Here is a 19,417-nt window from a genome sequence, read left to right on the forward strand (position 1 = left end):
TGGGCAGAATTGACCTATACTTGGTTAAGTAAATCTGCAGATCTCCTACTCTTAATGTCATTAGTGACAATGTGTACAACAATATCTCCCTTTGTGCCCTTAAAAGATATCTATTCAACATCAACTTTTGCCCCTGGCAGACCTACTCTGGTCCTGTTCCTTTCCCTTTTACACATCTCCCTGAAAATAGAGTCACAGACAATAACTAGTTGTTATTATGTCTCATATTGTGAATGCCTTCATGACGAGTTGCCCTGATATTGCACTACCACCAATAAACAATGCTTTGCCGAGGTGGTTACCACCACCCAGAGGTGGTGGTATCCACCAAGAATAAATAACATTAGTCTTCTCCAGTGACAAAGCATTGCTTATTGGTGGTAATACAATATCAGGGCAACTCATTGTGAAGGCATTCACAGAGTATATGTCACTTCCATTAGTATGAACTGTAAAAAACGATGCCATTTCACCTATTTTGTGGTTTACTACAAACTAAAATATGCTATGCACTAACTTGTTCAATTGCAAAAATGTTTATATTAAAGTAAAATTACTGTTTCAAGGCAAAGCAAACCATTTATATTTTTGTAATATAATAATAAAGAATTTCTATATTTAAAAAAACTTTGATAGTATGAACCAGTGCTGTAATGCTCAATATGTTCTACGTTGATATCAGTATTTGTAAAATAATAAGATTTGTTTACTTCAATATAATATGTAGAACACTTCTGTATGATACTCGAAAAACGAAAAAATCACAAATCTTACATTACAGTAAAAAGGAAAAAAATAAAAAAAAACTGAATTGAACACAAAAATTAAATTATTAAAAGAAATTTAATTAAAAAAATTGCAAAAAACAATGTTCCTTCCTGAAGCTGACAATGCTTTTCGACCATATGTCGTGGTCACAGGAACGAAAGGATTGTCAGCTTCAGGAAGGAAAATCGTTTTTTGCAATTTTTTTCGTTAATTTTCTTTTAATTTTTAATTGTGTTCATTTGATTTCTAATTGTCTTCAATTGAATTTTTTTTTTGTTTACTGTAATGTAAGATTTGCGATTTTAGCATTAGTAGAGGCATTTGATGCAAGAAAGCAAGCTTATGCAGCATCAGCCAAAAAAAAAAAAAAAAAGTAAAATAAATAAATAAAAAATAACCACTTCCACTTCACCCCTCTGTTCATTCGAAATACCTGTCCAGCTGAGCCTTAAACTTATTTAGGCTATCAACTTCCACGACAAGGGATGGAAGTCTGTTCCACCTACCAACCACCCGCTGGCTAAAGGCAAATTTCCGCACATCTATCCTACATCTGTCTTTCCTCAATTTGAATGTATGCCCTCTCAGGTGATTATTCTGAGCAAGAGGAAGAATCCCATCAGCATTGAGCATGCTCAAACCATTCAAGGCTTTGTACACCTCTATCAGATCACCTCGCTGGTGCCTAGTCTCCAGACACTTTAATTCACAAAACTTAAGCCTTTCTTCGTAAGAGCACCCCATTGTTCCATTCACTAATCTTGTTGCCCTTCTCTGTACTTGTTCCAGCAGCTCTACATCCTTGAAATGAGGCCTCCAGGCCTGTATACAGTACTCTAGGTGTGGCCTGACCATTGACTTATACAAGGGAATAATCACCTCCTTATCCCTGCTAGAAAAATTCCTATATATCATTGATAATACACCATGAGCTACTCTTGCAACCCATCTGCACTGCTTAGAGAACTTCATATCTGCCTGCACAACCACCCCCAGATCCCTTTAATTCTCTACCACTGTCAGTGTAGTACCACAGAGTTGATACGTTGCTCTGGGTTTGCTGTTTCCCATATTTAGTACTTTATATTTGTCAATGTTAAACTTCATTTGCCACCTCTCAGCCCATCTGCTCAACCTTTCCAGATCCTCTTGCAGCAGCATAGTGTCAGTAGTGTCCTTGACAACCCTGCCAACCTTCGTATCGTCTGCAAACTTGGACATTAAGCTTGATATACCATCATCAATATCATTTATAAATACAGAAAACAATAAAGGACCCAATACTGAACCCTGAGGGACTCCACTAATAACATTAGTCCACGATGAGCAGTGTCCATTGATTACCACTCTCTGTCTTCTCCCCCTCAACCACCCCCTTTATCCATAGCAGCAATTTGCCTCCATTGCCACACTGCTCCAATTTGTGCAGCAGTCTTCCATTTGCAACAGTATCAAAAGCCTTTCTAAGATCCAAGTATATAATATCAAAGTTATTCCTTGCATCCAGTTCTTTTGTGACTGCATCATAGTATCCAATCAAGTTGGTCAGGCAAGACTTCCCCTTAACAAAACCATGCTGTGTCCGAGCTATAACTGAAGTCTTGTCTAGATGATCCTGCAGTGCTTCTTTAACCAGTGTCTCCATTAATTTTCTGGGAACAGAAGTTAAACTCACAGGTCTATAATTACTTATGTTAGCCTTTGATCCTCCCTTGTGAATTGGGGTCACATTTGCACATCTCCAGTCCATGGGTACCTCCCCTGAGTCCAAAGAAGCTCTCATAATTATTATTTTTTTTTTTTGTTTTAATTGCTGGAGAGTATGATACAGAAGTGTTCTACGTATTATATTGAGGTAAACTTCTCTTATTATTTTACACATATTTAAAAAACATTAAGTAGGAAAATGTCATTATAATAATACACCATGTTACCATGTACTTTTTATGCGGGAAAATAATACATTACAATATATAGAGTTGAAATTGGGAATTAAGAGACCAAACCTAGTACAGGGGAAAACTTCTTATGCAGGAATTTCTTATCCATGTTCTACTGTAATTGTTTTTAATTGTTATATAAAATGATTTCTTGTTTGATTATTAATATTTATCGGTTTATTTATTTGACAAAATGTGGGCACACACAAGTTGAATTTTTGCATGCTTAACAGTTTTGTAAACATGAAATTGGAATTGATGTAGTTTTGTGTTTATATTTTAAGTTTATTATGTTCTTTTTTTTCACCAGAATTAAGAAAGAAACTTTATTTTGGATTAAAATAACAGATAAAAATTACATATAAGTAATATTTTACATTTGTAAAAAAAATAACACTGCCAGGATTAATCATCATATTCTGTGCATAGTATTGTCATTGTGATTGTGGTAGTTTAATCATTTTAACAATTTTCCTGTTACATGTCAGACTTACAGGTAATCACCACAGTCCAGGGATGATCCATTATTATAGAAAAGAATTTAGTCCTAGCTGCTTCTTTCATTATAACACTAGATAGGTATTTATGTAATACCTATCTTGTGTTATAATCCACATAAGCTCCTTATACTTTCTTCACAAGTTCATTTAATGTTAAATAATTGTCAGTACAACATAATAGATTTAGTCTCTGAATCATATCTTCTGTGTTACTCCTGTTATTGCCTTTTATAATAACTAGTATAGTAGTAGCAAATGATGCAAGAAAGCAGGCTGATTTTTGGCATCAGGCAAAAAAATAACCACTTCAGCAGTCCATCCCTTCCAAGAATTTGTCTAGTTCTTCCTTGAATTTATTCAAACTATCCACATCCACAAAAACAAGTGGAAGTTTGTTCCAGCAATCAACCACCCCCTGGGTGAAGGCAGACTTCTATACATCTATTATAATTTATCATTTAATAATTTCATAATTTACAGTTTAATCATTTTCCTACTTTTCATGTTACATGTCAGATTCACAGGCATTCACCACAGTTTAGGTTATAGTTTGTTGAAAATGCTCTATGTTCTCTTTTTAGCGCCTAAAAGAACTTAAGCAGAGAGAGTTTGGAAGAAATGTGGTCTCTAAATGGAAAAAGGAAGACAGAAAAAGAGAAAAAGAGCTAAAACGCCTTCATGAACTTGCTGAAATAAGAGCACAAGCTGCTGAAATTAGGTATGTCTTTTTTATGCTTATTCTCCTTCAATTGCTTGAACAAGTTTAGTTTAGCTAAATTAAAATAATGGCAATAAGTAATGTATAAAATGCAATTGTAATAGTATACCTACTTTTACTTTATCTACTGAATGCATCAGTGTAATAGAACAAACTATCTGTGAAAATATCTAAAGAGCATCCCCAAAACTTCCTCATTCATTCCTCAAATATACATAGACCCAGTTCAATCTCAGTGATATCCATCTCTACTTATAATCTGCCAAACCCACTTACTTTTTCTGACAAAATCCCAATTATCAGTTTGGGTGTTTTTTTTTTTTTTTTGTTTTTTTTTTAGGAGCATTAGCAACTAAGGCCATATTGCTCCGGGAGTATGCGGTAGTCATTTCCTGACCTTTCCGCGTCCTCCATATTTGGTGGTCACGGTCTTGAACCCCGGTCTAATCAAGAAGCGTGTGCTGCACACTGCTGCTCCTTCCCACCTGGCTACGGAGGTGCCTCCAATTATCGGTTACCTCAACCAGTACTCATCTGAGTTGCCCTAATTATTCACTCTCTAATTTTTCTCACTTGAAAGGTGGTACTTATCCTCTCTGATATTCCTTGTCACAGATTTCCTAATTTGGAATATCCTCTTCTTGATCTCCTCTGACTCAAAATCTTTCTATCCCATTCTGTCATTGGTTGTTCTCCCAATTCCATTAATCTTTCTGATTTCTTTGACTTCCCTTTCTTTGAAATTCAGGATTCTCCAAATCAAACTTTCTCAACAAGGTAATTTTCCTTAGTGATTTTAATATTTGCAACTCCAGCTGATTTTAGTTTTCTAGTTACATGGACCCAGCTAGTTGAGAGATACTGAGGCTTTTGCACATACGAATGATCTCATGCAACTTATTTTTATTTAAAAATACCAGACAGTCCTGACTACACATGCAACACTTGATATTTTTCTCGCCAGTGTGACCTCTTCAAAATACACGGCATTCATTAGTAGTCCTCTAGATACCTCAGATCACAAGCCGGTGATAGTCTTCCCCAATTTAGCCTCTTTGGCATTACAGGAATAGGACGATCTACATGATTTCTACTTTTACTTGGATTACTGTTTCAGATTCCAGTGTTTTCTAAAATCCTATCCTTTATCTAAACATTGTCCTTCCAATAAATGTGCAAAGGTTGTTCATGACAAAAATATAGCATATCACAGTTGACTTATATCCAAATCTCCAGCTTCATTTTCAGCCTACACTAAAACATGCACTGATTGTAAAACAGTTATAAATCAGTCCAACCTCAATTTTGGAAAGTTAGGAGTAGAAATTTTTCTTATCCAAATGGTAGTCAAGCATTCTGGTCTCTTGCCAAAGCTACTGGCCACAACTTCTGTCCATCTATACTCCCACCTCTGTTACAACCTGATGGTTCTGTTTTGTCCTCATCTAAAGATAAAACTGACTTGCTATCATCATGTTTTCTTCTCACTCTTATATCAATGATTTTGGTAAACCACCTATCCACCTCCTACTACACCCATTACATTCCACTCAGTCGCCCATGGCCCTTTGACAAAAGTACGTTAGAAGAATTCTGAACAATTTTGAGGCCAATAAATCCCTATGTCCTGGTGGCATTTCTTCACTTCTTCCCCAGTCTTGTGCTCCCTAGCTTGCTCTTGTTCGGTTTGCATTTTTACACTTTCTAATTCCATTGGTTTTGCTCATCATTCCAGCCAATTCCTAAAAGGAGTGACAAATCCTTCTCTTACAGTTATCACCCCATACTACCTCTACTCTTTAATTTAATGGAGAAATCCATAAACCAACTCCAAACTATCCCAGAACCTTTCATCTGATCAATGATCATCAATATGGATTCTGATAGTATCAATCAGATATCCAGCTTTCTCTTTTACCACTCATTGCAAGTGATGGACAGCTCTCTGATTTAGTTTTAATTTTATTCTGATTTAGTCCATAGTTTTGCTGATGATAATATACTACCCTTCTTACAATTTGTGAAACCTTGCCCTGCACGAACAGCATCTACCACTTGAATGTCCACCAGCTCCTTAAATACCAGTCTCTCTCTCTCTCTCTCTCTCTCTCTCTCTCTCTCTCTCTCTCTCTCTCTCTCTCTCTCTCTCTCTCTCTCTCTTATGTAATCTGATTTCTGCATTTTATTTTGATCCCTTTTGACATAAGGTGTGGCTATTAAATAATGAGACTCTTGCAATAAAATAAACATAATGAAATATTTCTTACCTTACAAATTATCCCTTTCAAAATAATTGCTTTGGGCTTGCATACATTGTTCCATACGTTACTTCCAAGCACAGAAACATTTCTGGAAGTCATCTTCTCTAAGCCCTTTTAACACTTCAGTTGATTTTTTTTCTGAATATCTTCAATTGACTGAAGCCAAAAACTCCCTAAGTACACTTTCAGTTTAAGGAAGAGAAAAAAAAGTCACAAGGGGTCTAGGTGAGTAGGGCGCACGTTCACACACATGGATTTGTTTTTTGGCCAGTATCTGGCAAACAGAGAGAACGTTGATGTAAATGGAACATTGTCTTGATAAAGCAATCCTTTCACAATTCAGGTCTCTTCCTTCAAATTTTTTCACGCAGCCCAGAACTTCAATGTACTATGTTTGATTGACAATCTCATTTTGTGGGATATATTCAGTCATCATAATTTCTTTAGTATTAAAGAAAATAAGAAGCATGGTTTTCATTTTTGATTTTGACTTTTTTTTTTTTTTTTTTTTTTTTTTGTCTGGGGTATTGTTTTGTCTTCCATTGCTTTGCCTGTCTTTCTTTCTAGTTCATACTGCAACAGCTAAATTTCATCACAAGTAATTACATTACAGTACCCAGAAAATCTGGATGTTCGGGTTTTTTTTTTTTTTCAAAACATCTTCAGAAACTTGGAAACACTTTCTGGAGTCTTATTCTTTGATCTTCATTCACAGTTTTCGGCACCATCTTGGCATACTTTTCTCATGCCTAAATTTTAAGTTAAAATTTGTCTCACTGTTTCTTTGTCCATGTTGAGTTCTGATTCAACCATTCTGCTTAAATTCAATGGCTTTACCTGGACCTCATTTTCATCATGGATACTGGATGGCCTGGTTGTTCATTGTCTTCCACATTCTCTCTTCCTTCTAAAAATGTTTTATGCCATTTAAACATGCAAGCTTTTGACATAGTACCTTTCCCGTAAAATTGACATAACTTATACCTTTCAGTTGGTGTTTTCTTTAGTTCTATTAAAAGTTTGAGGTTGATCCATTGTTTGAGTCTTTTGTCTGTCATTTCTCTGGCAACTGCAAAAACACAAGGTATTGGTATTTAAAAACCTGTCTTACTGCTAAGTGAATGAGAAATGTTGGAATGCCTTGGCAGACAACTAGGGAAAAGTTCATGGTTAACTGCTGTGCTTTTGTTTCACAGGTGGTGCTTGGTGTGTATTGGTTGTGCACGCAGTTTCATTATTTAATAGCCACACCTCATAAGTACATCACAAATACTTGTTTTTGTATCAAAGGAAAAAAAAAAACTGGGGGATTCTCTCTCTCCCGGCATTACTTTTCTTATAAATGATTACAAATACAAATGTAAACATATGTACATTATATATACGTTTCTTCAGTTCATTTAAATGTCTAATTTTTATTTACACTTGTATTAATATTTATACAAGGGAAGGTTGAAAAGTTTCTAGCATCTCAAAGAAGTAATGCTGGAAAGTTGTGAAAACCTGTTTATTTTTCAACACACTTTTTGGCACGATCTACTAGCATTTGTAACCCACTCATATAAAATTCAGATCAACTCCAACCAGTTGTTGTCGTTGCATCACAGTATTGTCACTGTCGAATTTCTGTCCTTCCGAGTCCTTTTTGAGATTTGGAAATAGAAAGTAATCCATTGGAGCCAAATACAGTTAGTATGGTGGATCCCGTAATAGCTCAAGCCCAGTCACTTGGTATTGCCTCAGTCACAAATGCTGTGTGCACTGATACAAGATAACTCCTTTGGTCAATTTCTTGACTTTAATTCCTCATGGAAACATCTCAGTAGGTTAGAATAATACTCGACATTGATAATGGCACCTCACTCCTCTTGCATCCCAGAAGACAGGTGCCATGACTTTCCCAGCCAACTTTTGCATCCAAAACTTTTTCAGAGGGGAGAAGAGGGATGCTTCTACTGTTTTGATTGTTCTTTTCTTTCACAATCAAAATGATGCACCCATGTTTCATCTATAGCAACATACTTCCCCCAAAACTGAGCTTCATCAGCTTCAGAATGCTGCACAATCTCATGACAACATGAATTAGGAAATTTATTCTTTTCCACTTCTGATCTGCATTCAGTGCTTTAGGGACCCACCTTGAAGAAACCTTCATTCTTAAAACAGTCACCCCAGATCATGAGCTCACTCATGGAAGGTGTTGAATGTTGTCTCAGTGTGCTTCAATTTCATTCTTTGATCTTGAATGAGATTGAAAGGGCACCGATTTGATATTATTTATGACATTCAGAATAATGTGACAGCAGCACTAATCAGGTCATGAATGGCATCCACATTTGCAGATGTCAACAAAGTAACAGTCCTCCCGCTGTGGGGTGCATCTTCAGTACTCTGTCTCATTCATACTTAAATTCTGCAATCCGGTTTTTGACATGGAGTATGAAGGATGAGATTCCCCTGATGCTTGCTGTATGGCTTCATGAATTTATTTTGGTAACACTCCCTTTAAATGAAGGTACTCAGTGACTGCACAGTGCTTGTTTCTCTCAACAGTCACCATCTTCATTCACCTTCCACACTTCAGCACCCTCTGTAAAGGAGAAGCATATAGTTACAAACCTGAAATTTTCTGTGAACACACAAGTAGAATCACAGCACAGATTGACAATATTGTCTTTCATAAAAACCTTTGCAATCTATATTGGGCTAAAAACTTTTCAACCTCGCCCTTCGTATATCTGCAGTGTTGATGCTACCATAAATTGGCAGTGGACCTTCTCCAAAATTGCCAGATCACAGGTGCTTGACTATAATATGATTTAGTGCGTATACTTGAGTTTAAATATTTTAGTAGTTATTGTAATAAGTGGTGACCAAAACTGTTTTTCTGATCAGTGCACCAAATAGCAAACTAAGTTTGCTACTTAGTAGCGCACTGATCTCATGTTGTGAAGGCATCTCCACATAAGTTTCCTTGGTATTGCACCACTCTAAATAAAACACTCAGCTCCATTGAATAAATATACTTATCTTTTTATTTAGTGTTTTAAACTGCCCAGACTTGAGTTTCTACTCTGTTTGGAGTCTCGTCAGGGAACAGGTAGGCAATTTTATTTTATTTTATTTATGTGCACCCTCTCACATCCTATATATTCTGGATACTTCTTATCACTAAGTTGCTAAAGTCTTCATATTGTCTACCCTCTCCAGAGCAGGTAGTTTTGTTTCTGTTTGAGACACCAAACAGAGTCAAAAATTGAGTCTGAGCAGTGACAAATGCTTTAAATAAAGCAACAATATACTTATTCACTGGAGAAGCGTATTTTACTTGGAGTCATGCAATACCAAGGCAATTCGTGGTGAAGGTGTCTCCCCAGTGTGAGATCAGTGCACTGAATAGCAAGCTTAATTTGATTGACACTATGTAATAAAAAGGTCTTTGACTACCAATCACAATAATGTTTTAGTTGTATAAGAAAAATTTTTAATGCTTGCTTAAACATGCTTTATGGACTAGAGATATTAATATTAATGCTTTTTCTATTCCCTTTTAAAGAGGCCACATTGAAATGGGAACTGGAGAAAAATTTATTCCTGGAGGAGGATTTAAGGAAATAGATGAAGAGGAAAATACATCTGATGATGATGACGACGACGATGATGATGATGATGACGACGACGACGATGATGATGAAGATGATGATGAAGAAGAAGAAGAAGAAAATGATGATGATGATGGCAAAATTGAAGGGTGTGGTAGTGATAATGATGTTGCATCAGATAAAGAAAATACAGAACAGGAGCCACTTGGTATAGAGCCAGATTTAGAAGTGTCACAAGCTGCAGTTCCTAAAGAAATTGTGGGAAGTGATGAAAATTCAGAATTTGATTCCCTAGAAAAAGAAGCAAACCTAGATAAAACAGAGAAAGAAGAAAAACTAGATAAACCAGAGAAAGAACCAAAATTATGTGAACCAGAGAAAGAGCCAAAATTATGTGAACCAGAGAAAGAACCAAAACTAGATGAACCAGAAAAAGAAACAAATCTAGAGGATACAAACAACCAAGAAACAGAACAAGAAGTAGCAGAAATTAAGGAATCTGAAAAAGGTGTACAAGAAACTGTCGAGCGTAATGAAGAAAGTTTAGAAATTGAAGACCTTAAGCAAGATGTCTCAGATGGAGAAAATGAAAACACGGAAGATAAGCCCTTGGAAGTTGAAATGCCTGATAAAGAAAATTCTGTTCAAGAATTGGCTGAAGTGCAAAGTGAAGAGGAAGAGGAAGAAAGAGAAGAAGAAGAAGAAGAAGAAGAGGAGGAGGAAGAAGAAGATGCAGTTGCTGTATGTGAAGAACAAGCTCTAGATATTTCTACTATTGATGCACAAGAAGAAAATGTAGAAGAACCATTAAAGCAGTCAACACCCGTAGTATCAGAAGATGAAGAGCATAGCCAAACAGGTCATTCTGAGGAAGAGTCAGTGTTTGCAGCAACAGTATTCTTTAGCAGCACTGACACAGATCTGCCACCACTTCCTTCAGATATACCATTGCCTCCAGAACCACCACCACCCCATATATTAGCTTCACTTTACTCACAACCACAGCCTTCAGAACACTTGTCTAAAGAAATGGTTTCATTATCACCTCCTCCACTTCTTTTATCTGAGAAACATGAACCATTATCAATGTTGAACTCACTGGATTTAATGGATGTTCCAGATGGCCTCTTACCAAGGTCAAAAGTACTACTTGGTAAAGCTCTTGCCAAGAAAAGATTAATGGCATTTTCTCAGACAAATTCACAGGGAGTAGGTAGTCGTCTTGGCTTTGGAATTGGAAGCAAATCTGGAGGATTATCATTTAGCTTTTCCAAGAAATCAAATTTGAAATTAAAATCACAAGTTGAATCTGTTTTTAAGGATGAAGACGAACAGCCTCGAGAAGAAGAGGAAGAGGTTCCTGAAGATCCTAAAGAAGTTGAAGAGGAAAAGCCACCCGAAGAGCCAGAACTTCCAGAAAAAGATTTGACTATTGAAACAGATGATGATAAAGATAGATACCCTGTACATCCTCCAGATAGTTGTTCAGTAAAACCAAAGTTTGATTTTGTTGTATTTGTGAAATCAGAAACAATGCAAGGAACTGGTGATTCTGATTCAAAGCAGAAAATGCCTGACACCTCAATATCTGCCACAGGAAGTGATGATTCTAAAGATAAAAGCACAGTTTCAAGAGATATTAGTGATGAAAATAAAAATAACCATTCCTCTTCCAGATCTAGTTCAAGACACAGAGATCAAAGCAGCAGAAGATCAGAAGATAGGAAAGAAAGCAAAGAAGAACGGAGAGCTCGACGTGGAAGGCAAAGATCAGATCATTCTGAGCACAAATCATCTGAAAGAGGAAAAGACAAAAGTAGTCATAAAAGACATCATGGGAAAAGCCCAGATATTAAGCATAAACGATCCAGTGAGAAAGAAAGCAATAAGCACAATAGGGAAGAAAAAAATCATGATGAAAATATAGAAACAAAACAGAAAATTGGAAAATCTGGTGTTCTGAAGGTTTTCAAAAACGAAGATGAAAATAAGTTTGAAGATTCAAAACAAGTAAAAGATATACAAGATTTAGAACTATCACCATCTGTTAAAGAAAAATATGAACCAGAGTGTCCAATTGATGACAGCATGGATGCAGATGTGTCCTTTTCAAAACTCTCTGTAGTTGACAAAATAAATAATAAAATGGCTGCTGAACTATCTGACCATGAAGTATCTGGTGACGAACATGCCACTTTCTATGAAAATTTATTGGAAGATAAAAGTAATCAAGGTGATGCCTCTCCAAATAATGTCGTAAATAAAAATAATGCTGCAAAGGCAGAGAGTAAACGTTACATGGATGAAAGCCTTAGAGATGAAACAGTTGAAGAAAGTTTAGAAAGTGATCAGCATGTAGATTTACAGAGCACAACTACTTTGAAAGATGTCAAAGAATCCCTACTTGAAGGTCCTGAAATTGAAGAAACTACATACGATATACAAAATAAAAATGATAATAAATCAAAAACAAATAATGAGAATAAAACTAAATTATTGTCCACTATATCAGTTGATAAATATTCATTACATAAAGAGAAACAGAAAAGTCGGAAATATGATTCTGACAGTGATTATGAGGACAATTCACAACATGTTCGGAAAAATATTGAACCATCTGATACGTATAGACACATGAAAAGTGGTAAGGCACTAAAAACCATTCCCCAAGAATTAGAGAAATATAAAGATAAGAAAAATGAAAATGAAAAATCAGCAAAACATAGAGAAAGTAGCGTGTCTTCTGGTTCTAATTCTGAAACTGATGTCAAGAAAGAAAAACCTGTATATAAGGAACGCATTAGGAAATTCACTCGTTTTTCAGATAGAGAGCCTCAAGATAAACACGTTGCTAGAACATCAAAACAAAAAGAATTAGAGGACAGTGAAAGTGCTGATGAAGAAGAAGAACATAACAGAAAATTGGAAATGCAGAGGAAAGGCTGGAAATTGAGAGATGAAAGGAGAATTGATAAAAATAGTAGTAGAGAGGTTTCAAAAAAGCAAGAAAAAAAATATCATGAAGAGAAAACTGAAAGGAGACTATTGCACATAAAAAGTAAAGAAGATAAACTTCAGGCTAAAACTTTAGCAAAAGCATTAAAAAAGGGACAATCAGATAAACACCCAAAAGGTAGAAGTAGAAGCATTAGTAAGAGTGTGAGCCCAAAAGGAAAACAAAGGAAAACAAAAGTCGAGATGACACTTTCAAAGAATAAGCAACAGAAAAGGAGTAGGAGGGGAAGAAGTAGTAGTGGAAGCAGTACTGGTGGCAGCAGCAGCAGTAGCACAAGTAATGATGGTGAGGGCAGCACTGGTACCACTCACAGTAGTACTAGTTCAGAATCTTATGAAGGAGAAGAGCCAAAAAAGGAAATAAAATATTCAAAACAAAAAAAGCAGTCTTTAAAAGTAGTGGATAAAGGAAGGAAAAGGAAATCATTTTCAGGCAGGAGTTCAAGTAGTAGCAGTGCAAGTAGAGACAGCAGTACAAGCAGTGAAAGCAACAGCACCACCAGTATTACAACTAGCAATAGTAGTGGTACACCTACTAGCAGTAGCGAAGATGAAGATTTCCCTAGAAGTAAAAAGCGACGCGGTCGGCATAAGCGTTCAGAAAAGTACCAAAAGAAACCTGGCTCAATAGTACGAAGGCAATTAGAAAGTACTGTAGTTGCACCTAAATACATTAGAACTATTAGCAATGATGATCACTACAGACAGAAATCAAAAATAAATGACAGAGATATAAGATCTGGGCGGTTTGATGACTCTTTTAAACAACAAAGGGAAAAACTTAATATAGATATGAAGTATCACCAGGAAAGAATGAAACGAGATAGTGAAGACAGAGAGATCAAATATAACACAAGAGATCACAGGGTAACTTCAGTTCTTGAGAAAACGAGAAGTGGTTCATCTGTAAAACAAGAGAAATATCGGGGTAGCAGCTACAAAGAAAGCTATTCCAGTAATATGAAAGATAAAAGCCGACATTCTTCGGAAAGTCGTGAAAGAAGGCGCAGTCAGAGCAGAGGCAAAGAAAATGAAGATTTAAACAAAGAAAAGAGAAAATTAGAAAAATTTGAATCAGACTCTAGAAAACATAAAAAGAAAGAGAGTAAGAAATATATTATTGTGCTAAGCAAAGAGGATAAAACAGAGTTAAAATGGCCAGTTAATGTTTTACACTATACTGCAACAAAACCAGCACTCTCCTTTAGCTGTAATTTAAAGTTTGCCCAGCCATTACCAAGTAAAATAAATGCACCTTCACGCAAGAAGAATCGTTTGGCAGGTGTTTCTTCTCCTGATTTAAAAAAAATGAGTGGCTTACAGGCACTGCAATCATCTTATAGTACAGTAGAAAGTCCCCATGGAACTCTTCGTACTGAATCTCCAGTTGAAAAACCAGCAGAAGCAAAATTATCCAAGCAAAAAAGTGTACCTAAAGAAAAGGAAAAAAATATACATCAACCCACTGAAGTTATACCTGTAGATATAAAGCCAGCTTCAAAAGCACCTGTACAGCCTGGAACTTTCCCGCCAAAAGTAAAATCAAAGTGGGACAGTGATTCTGAAGGTGTTTCTGATGTTGACTGGAGTCCACTTTCTGGTAATGTTCGCACAAACAAAACAGAAACAGCCAGTAAAGAGTTAATATCAGATTCACATGTTGAACCCCGTCTGCCATTAAATGAGACAGAAAGTGTAGAAATTAAGACAGCCGACGGGAATATCCCAGCTGAAAATAATAAACAAGAAAAAGATATTGAAGAGACAAAAGATGAGTCTGCAAATGACTCTGAAAGAAAGGAAATAGTTTCAACTGAAAAGCTTGATGATTCTCTTGATGATAAACAAAATCTTGTCTCAGAATATGACAAATTTATGGAGCAATTAAATCTTACAACTACTGAAGAGGTAACTGATTGTCAGCAGTTACCTATGCAAGACAAAGATGAAGTAAAAATGTCTGAAACTGACATCACAAAAGATAAGATTCCAGTTATGCTTGCTCCTGTAAGCTCTCCAGAACCAGAACTTGAAATTAATTCCAAAGGATATATTCAGATGGCTACAAGTGATGATAAATCCATTACTGAAAAGATTCCAGTGGGAGTGAAACCTTGTACAAATGATGGGACTCCTGAAATCCAGGTTACAGAGAATAGTAAACAAGAGGTTGTCATTACAACTGGGTCAAAAGAACCAGAATCTCCTATATTAAAAGAAAAATATGAAGATGATTTTCGAAAGCATAAATCAACCAAGAAAAGAAAACAATCAGAAACTGATAGTGATGAAAGTCATAAGAAAAAAGAAACTGATTTAGCAAAAAAAAATAAAATATCAAAATCTGATATCAAAAACAGAGATGGATTAATAGATACCTCAAAAAGAAAAGCAACAGAACTAAAAGCAAAAGAACCCATTATAAAAGGAAATAAATCTACAAAAAGGAATAGATCGGAAGATGCCAGTAATATTTCTTCAGATTCATCAGCATCATCTTGTGATCAGTCAAAGGGTAAGCATTCAAAACGAAAAAAGAGTCATAAGAAAAACAAAAAACATGGAAAAAATGAAAAGGAGGATAAAATTAGCTCTGCAAAACATAAAAAAAAGAAAAAGAAAACTGCTTATTCAGCATCTGAAGTGAGTAGCTCAGAGGATGAAGGAGGGGGGAATTCTTCAGCTAAATCATTTTTAGCTCAAGAACATAAAAAGCAAACAAAAACTAAGATTGACTCATTGGGTCAAGATATTAAAAAAGGATGCAATAAAGTAGAAAAGGCTCCAGAATCTAATATGGACTGTACTGTGTCTTCTTCGTTAAAAGAACTGGAACCATTTCAAATCAAAGTTTCAGTCTCAACTTCTGAAAATGTGTGTGATTCACTGAATGAGGCAAAAATGTCATTATATGATATAGTGGATCATCAAGATGATAGTGAAAAACCTGAAGCCACTCAGAGTAATTCTGAACTTTTCCAAGAACATACTAAATCGACCAATAACAGTATGTCAACAAGTGATCTTAATAATTACAGCATAAATGAGCCAAATTTGGATGTGGATCAAAATAACATTTCAAAGGGGTCTCTGTCTGAAAATAGTCATGAATCTATAAAGAATTTGCAAGGACAGGCAGAAATAACTCCAGTAGATTCTGCAAATATTTCTACAGAAAGTACATTTATAGTGTCTGAAGAGAAAAAGGGAAGCAGCACAGAAACTACTGAATTACAGACTGGCACTGGTACATTAGGGGAACATTCACAAGAGCCTTCAACTATTACTGAAGAGTATCATAATTTTTCTCTGAGCTTAGGTCTAGAATCCACAAATAAAACTATTGAAAATGATGAACCTTCTGAATGTGCAAGAAACACAGCCTCCTCACAGCATACAACGGACATGAGTGAACAAAACATACTTGATTCTTCAAAACTTAGAAATGAGATAGATAATGAAAATTCTAGTCACGAAATAAAATTTTCAGATAATGAAACCAATAATGGTAATGATCAAAAATCATCAAAAATACTATTAGAAACAAATAAAAGGAAACAGAATTCAGATATTCGATCCCTACCAGCTGGAATAACATTGAAAAATCCCCCTGAAGGGTACTTTGGCCCAAAACTTCCTCCAGAATTAGAAAACACTCCAGTTGTTCCAGTCACTGGAAAAACTCCCATAGTGAAAAAAGCACAAACAAAGGAATGTAGTGATATCCAGTCAAGTGAGATACATTCAGATATACTAACTGAGGAAAAAGCATTAGATTGTGAAGAAACAGCTACACCAGTATCTCAGGTTGAAGAAAAAGCATGTAATGATGATGAATCGCCTGTTCATATTGAAGAAAATATTGAGCCAGTTAAAGAAGAAGAATTAATAACAGAAAAGAAAGATGATTCTCTAGAGGATAGTGTTGTGAGCAGTTCAGAAAATGTTTCGAATTCTTCCTGTTCACAGTTTTCGACAGTAACATCTTCACAAGAAGAAGGTGAAGTAACTTCTCAAAACTTACAAATGTCACCAACAAGAAATAGTGAGCAGTTTTGTAAAAAATTACTACCTCCACCACCACCGCCGCCAAGTGTTCTCTCCCTGGACCTGCAAACAATTCCAATTCCCAACTGTTCGACATTATTTAACACTTCAGTTCCTACAACTCCTCAACCTAGTTCAACGGAATGTTCTTCACCTACCGAAACAGCTGAGGAAAACATGCAGCCATCTTCCCCTGCAGAAGAGAGTGGAGAGGAAGATATGGATATTGATATGGAGTTAGAAGATTCTCCCCCACCCCCACCACCTCCTCGTCTCTCTTCATCACTTGCTGCAGATGAGTCGCCCTCTGAGGCAAAGCCTGTTAACCTCCCATTGCCCCCTCCAAGAGCTGGTATCCTTATTCAGTCCAGCAGAGAATCAGGTGATGCACAGCCCAAGAAATCAGTGATGTTCTTTGATGGTATCCCTCCTGGCAAAGAACCCCTTCTTCGAGATGAATCTCCTCCTCCACCTCCACCCCCACCTCCAAAAGATAGGAAATATAAGGTGAAAGTGAAGCAGATACCTAGAGTAAATATTCCTGTGGCAGGAGATGAATCACCTCCTCCACCACCACCGCCGCCACCTCGTTCACCACCACCACCACCCCCTCCACCTAAAAAGCATCCACCTGCACCTGTGATTGTTCCTTTAACTCAAGAGCAAACAATTGAACATTACCAGCATTTACATCAGGCAGCTCAACTGCATGTCCCTTCACTGCCACCACATTATGGAGCAATTCCACATCCGCATACAACAGTTCATCCTCCCCCACCTCCACCACCCCCTCCTCCTGCTCTTCCTGGTTATTCAGTGCCTTATGCATATCCTACAGGTTATCCCATGTACACTACAGCAACGCTGCCATCGGGCTATGTTTATGCCGCTGCTCCTCCAATGTATGTAAATACACCATCGTACCAGTACCCACCACAACACCACCACCACCATCATCATCCCCCTCCCCCACCTCCGCCACCACCTCCTAAGTGAAAAGTTGCAGCTTTAACATAAAAAAAATCATGGACATTCCGTTAAAAAAATAATGGTTTCCTAGAAACATGACGTGTACTTACAGTTGCTCTGTCTTTGTGCAAAAGACAGTAGATCAAATTTTGATTATTTTGTTTTCTCCCCTGTTATATGAGAAATATGTAAATAGTATGTTAGTAGCATGACATCGGCAATTTTAACTTCTGATTTCATAAAATTGTAAAAAAAAAAATTTTTTTTTTAATCAATGTTGAATCACATACTGATTGTATAAAATGTAATTCCCCAGGTTATAAGTTGACTCTTGCAAAATATACTTCTATTATAAATAATGTCAAAAGTGCTTACTCAGAATTGTTACTTTTTCAGTACCTTTAACAGGAAAAGATAAAATGCTTTCAAACAGATTGCATTAAGGTTCTGAGATAGCTGCCATCTTGCTTCTGTGGTTTGTTAATTAAGTTATGAACATCATACATACTGTTTTTGGTGCATTTTCAGTAGAAAGAAGTTATATTAAATGCATATAGTAGTAACATCAATCTAATGCTGACTTTCTCCATTGGTGCTTCAAATTTGCTGTAGAACTGCTTCACAGCAAATCATATTTAAGATCACACAAGTGTAATAAATAAAAGCAAGATGAAAATAGGAACCTATCAGGGCTACACGAAAAAAAGGAGAAACAAAAAGCTACTATCAGCACTACTCATTATGCTTGTGGTGTTCATGGTAGCTTTCATGTTGTTAATATATTTACAGAGAAAAGTGTGTGTATGTCTGTGTGTATACATGTAATATTGTCTGTTCATAAACCATTTTCATCATCTTTGTAATTCATTAGCTGTAATCATTCACATGCTTACAAACAATAAAACTGATTATTTCTCTTTATGTTGTTTTTATTGATAACTTAATGCTGAGGAATCTTAATGCTATTTGGTACAAAAATTGTGTTATAACAATTGTCAAGTTTCACCTGGCAAAAAAAAAAAAAAAAAAACAGTGTAACTAAACAATCTATTATCTAAAATTGGCATTGTAAGTTATTATATGATATTTAACATAAGAAGGTAGTTTGCCACTGCCAGTTGTACTGAACACATTAATGGCAGTGCAGCATATTGGATCCCTGCACCAACAACAATATTGGTTTCCTGCAGATCTATAGAGTTTGCTTCCTACTGAAAATATTTAACCAGCACTACTGTCAAATGTCCTCCCATTTCTAACATTTTTACATTCTTCTTTAGTCTGAACATTCTCACCACCATATTCTATTCACACCAATATGGCGATATATCAATTCTCTGTCGTTTCTGATCTTTGGTGCCATATTTTAGCAAATTTCGCAAATCTGTATATGAATTCATTATATAAACCAATAAGTATAGACTATAAGGCTTTTGAATAAGCTGAAATGTTACAACTATCAGTATTTATACAATCCAAGGGTTACACACTACTGATATACAGTGGTGTGCATTGCCACACCTGTAACACAATACCTTGGTATGATTGACTGTGGGGTATAAAAGCATGATTTTGGTCAGTTTATTTAAGTGTCATT

At 36.0% G+C, this 19,417-nt stretch overlaps 1 protein-coding gene across 5 annotated transcripts in view; it reads left to right on the forward strand.

Moving 5' to 3' along the window:
- Positions 1-18,007, forward strand: part of LOC150080207 (uncharacterized) — a 441,155-nt gene extending 423,148 nt beyond the window's left edge. For all 5 annotated transcript variants that reach the window (XM_090382091.1, XM_090382092.1, XM_090382095.1 and 2 more), the window contains 2 exons: positions 3,790-3,926; positions 9,744-18,007. In XM_090382091.1, coding sequence (XP_090238217.1) covers positions 3,790-3,926; positions 9,744-17,847 — 8,241 coding nt within the window. In that variant the 3' untranslated portion in view covers positions 17,848-18,007. The remainder of the gene's footprint in view (positions 1-3,789; positions 3,927-9,743) is intronic.
- The last annotated feature ends 1,410 nt before the right edge of the window (positions 18,008-19,417 follow it).

Source organism: Mastigoproctus giganteus, chromosome 9 (genome assembly GCF_048544385.1).
Source record: "Mastigoproctus giganteus isolate SK-2022 chromosome 9, ASM4854438v1, whole genome shotgun sequence".
In the NCBI taxonomy this organism is placed as follows: Eukaryota; Metazoa; Arthropoda; class Arachnida; order Uropygi; family Thelyphonidae; genus Mastigoproctus; species Mastigoproctus giganteus.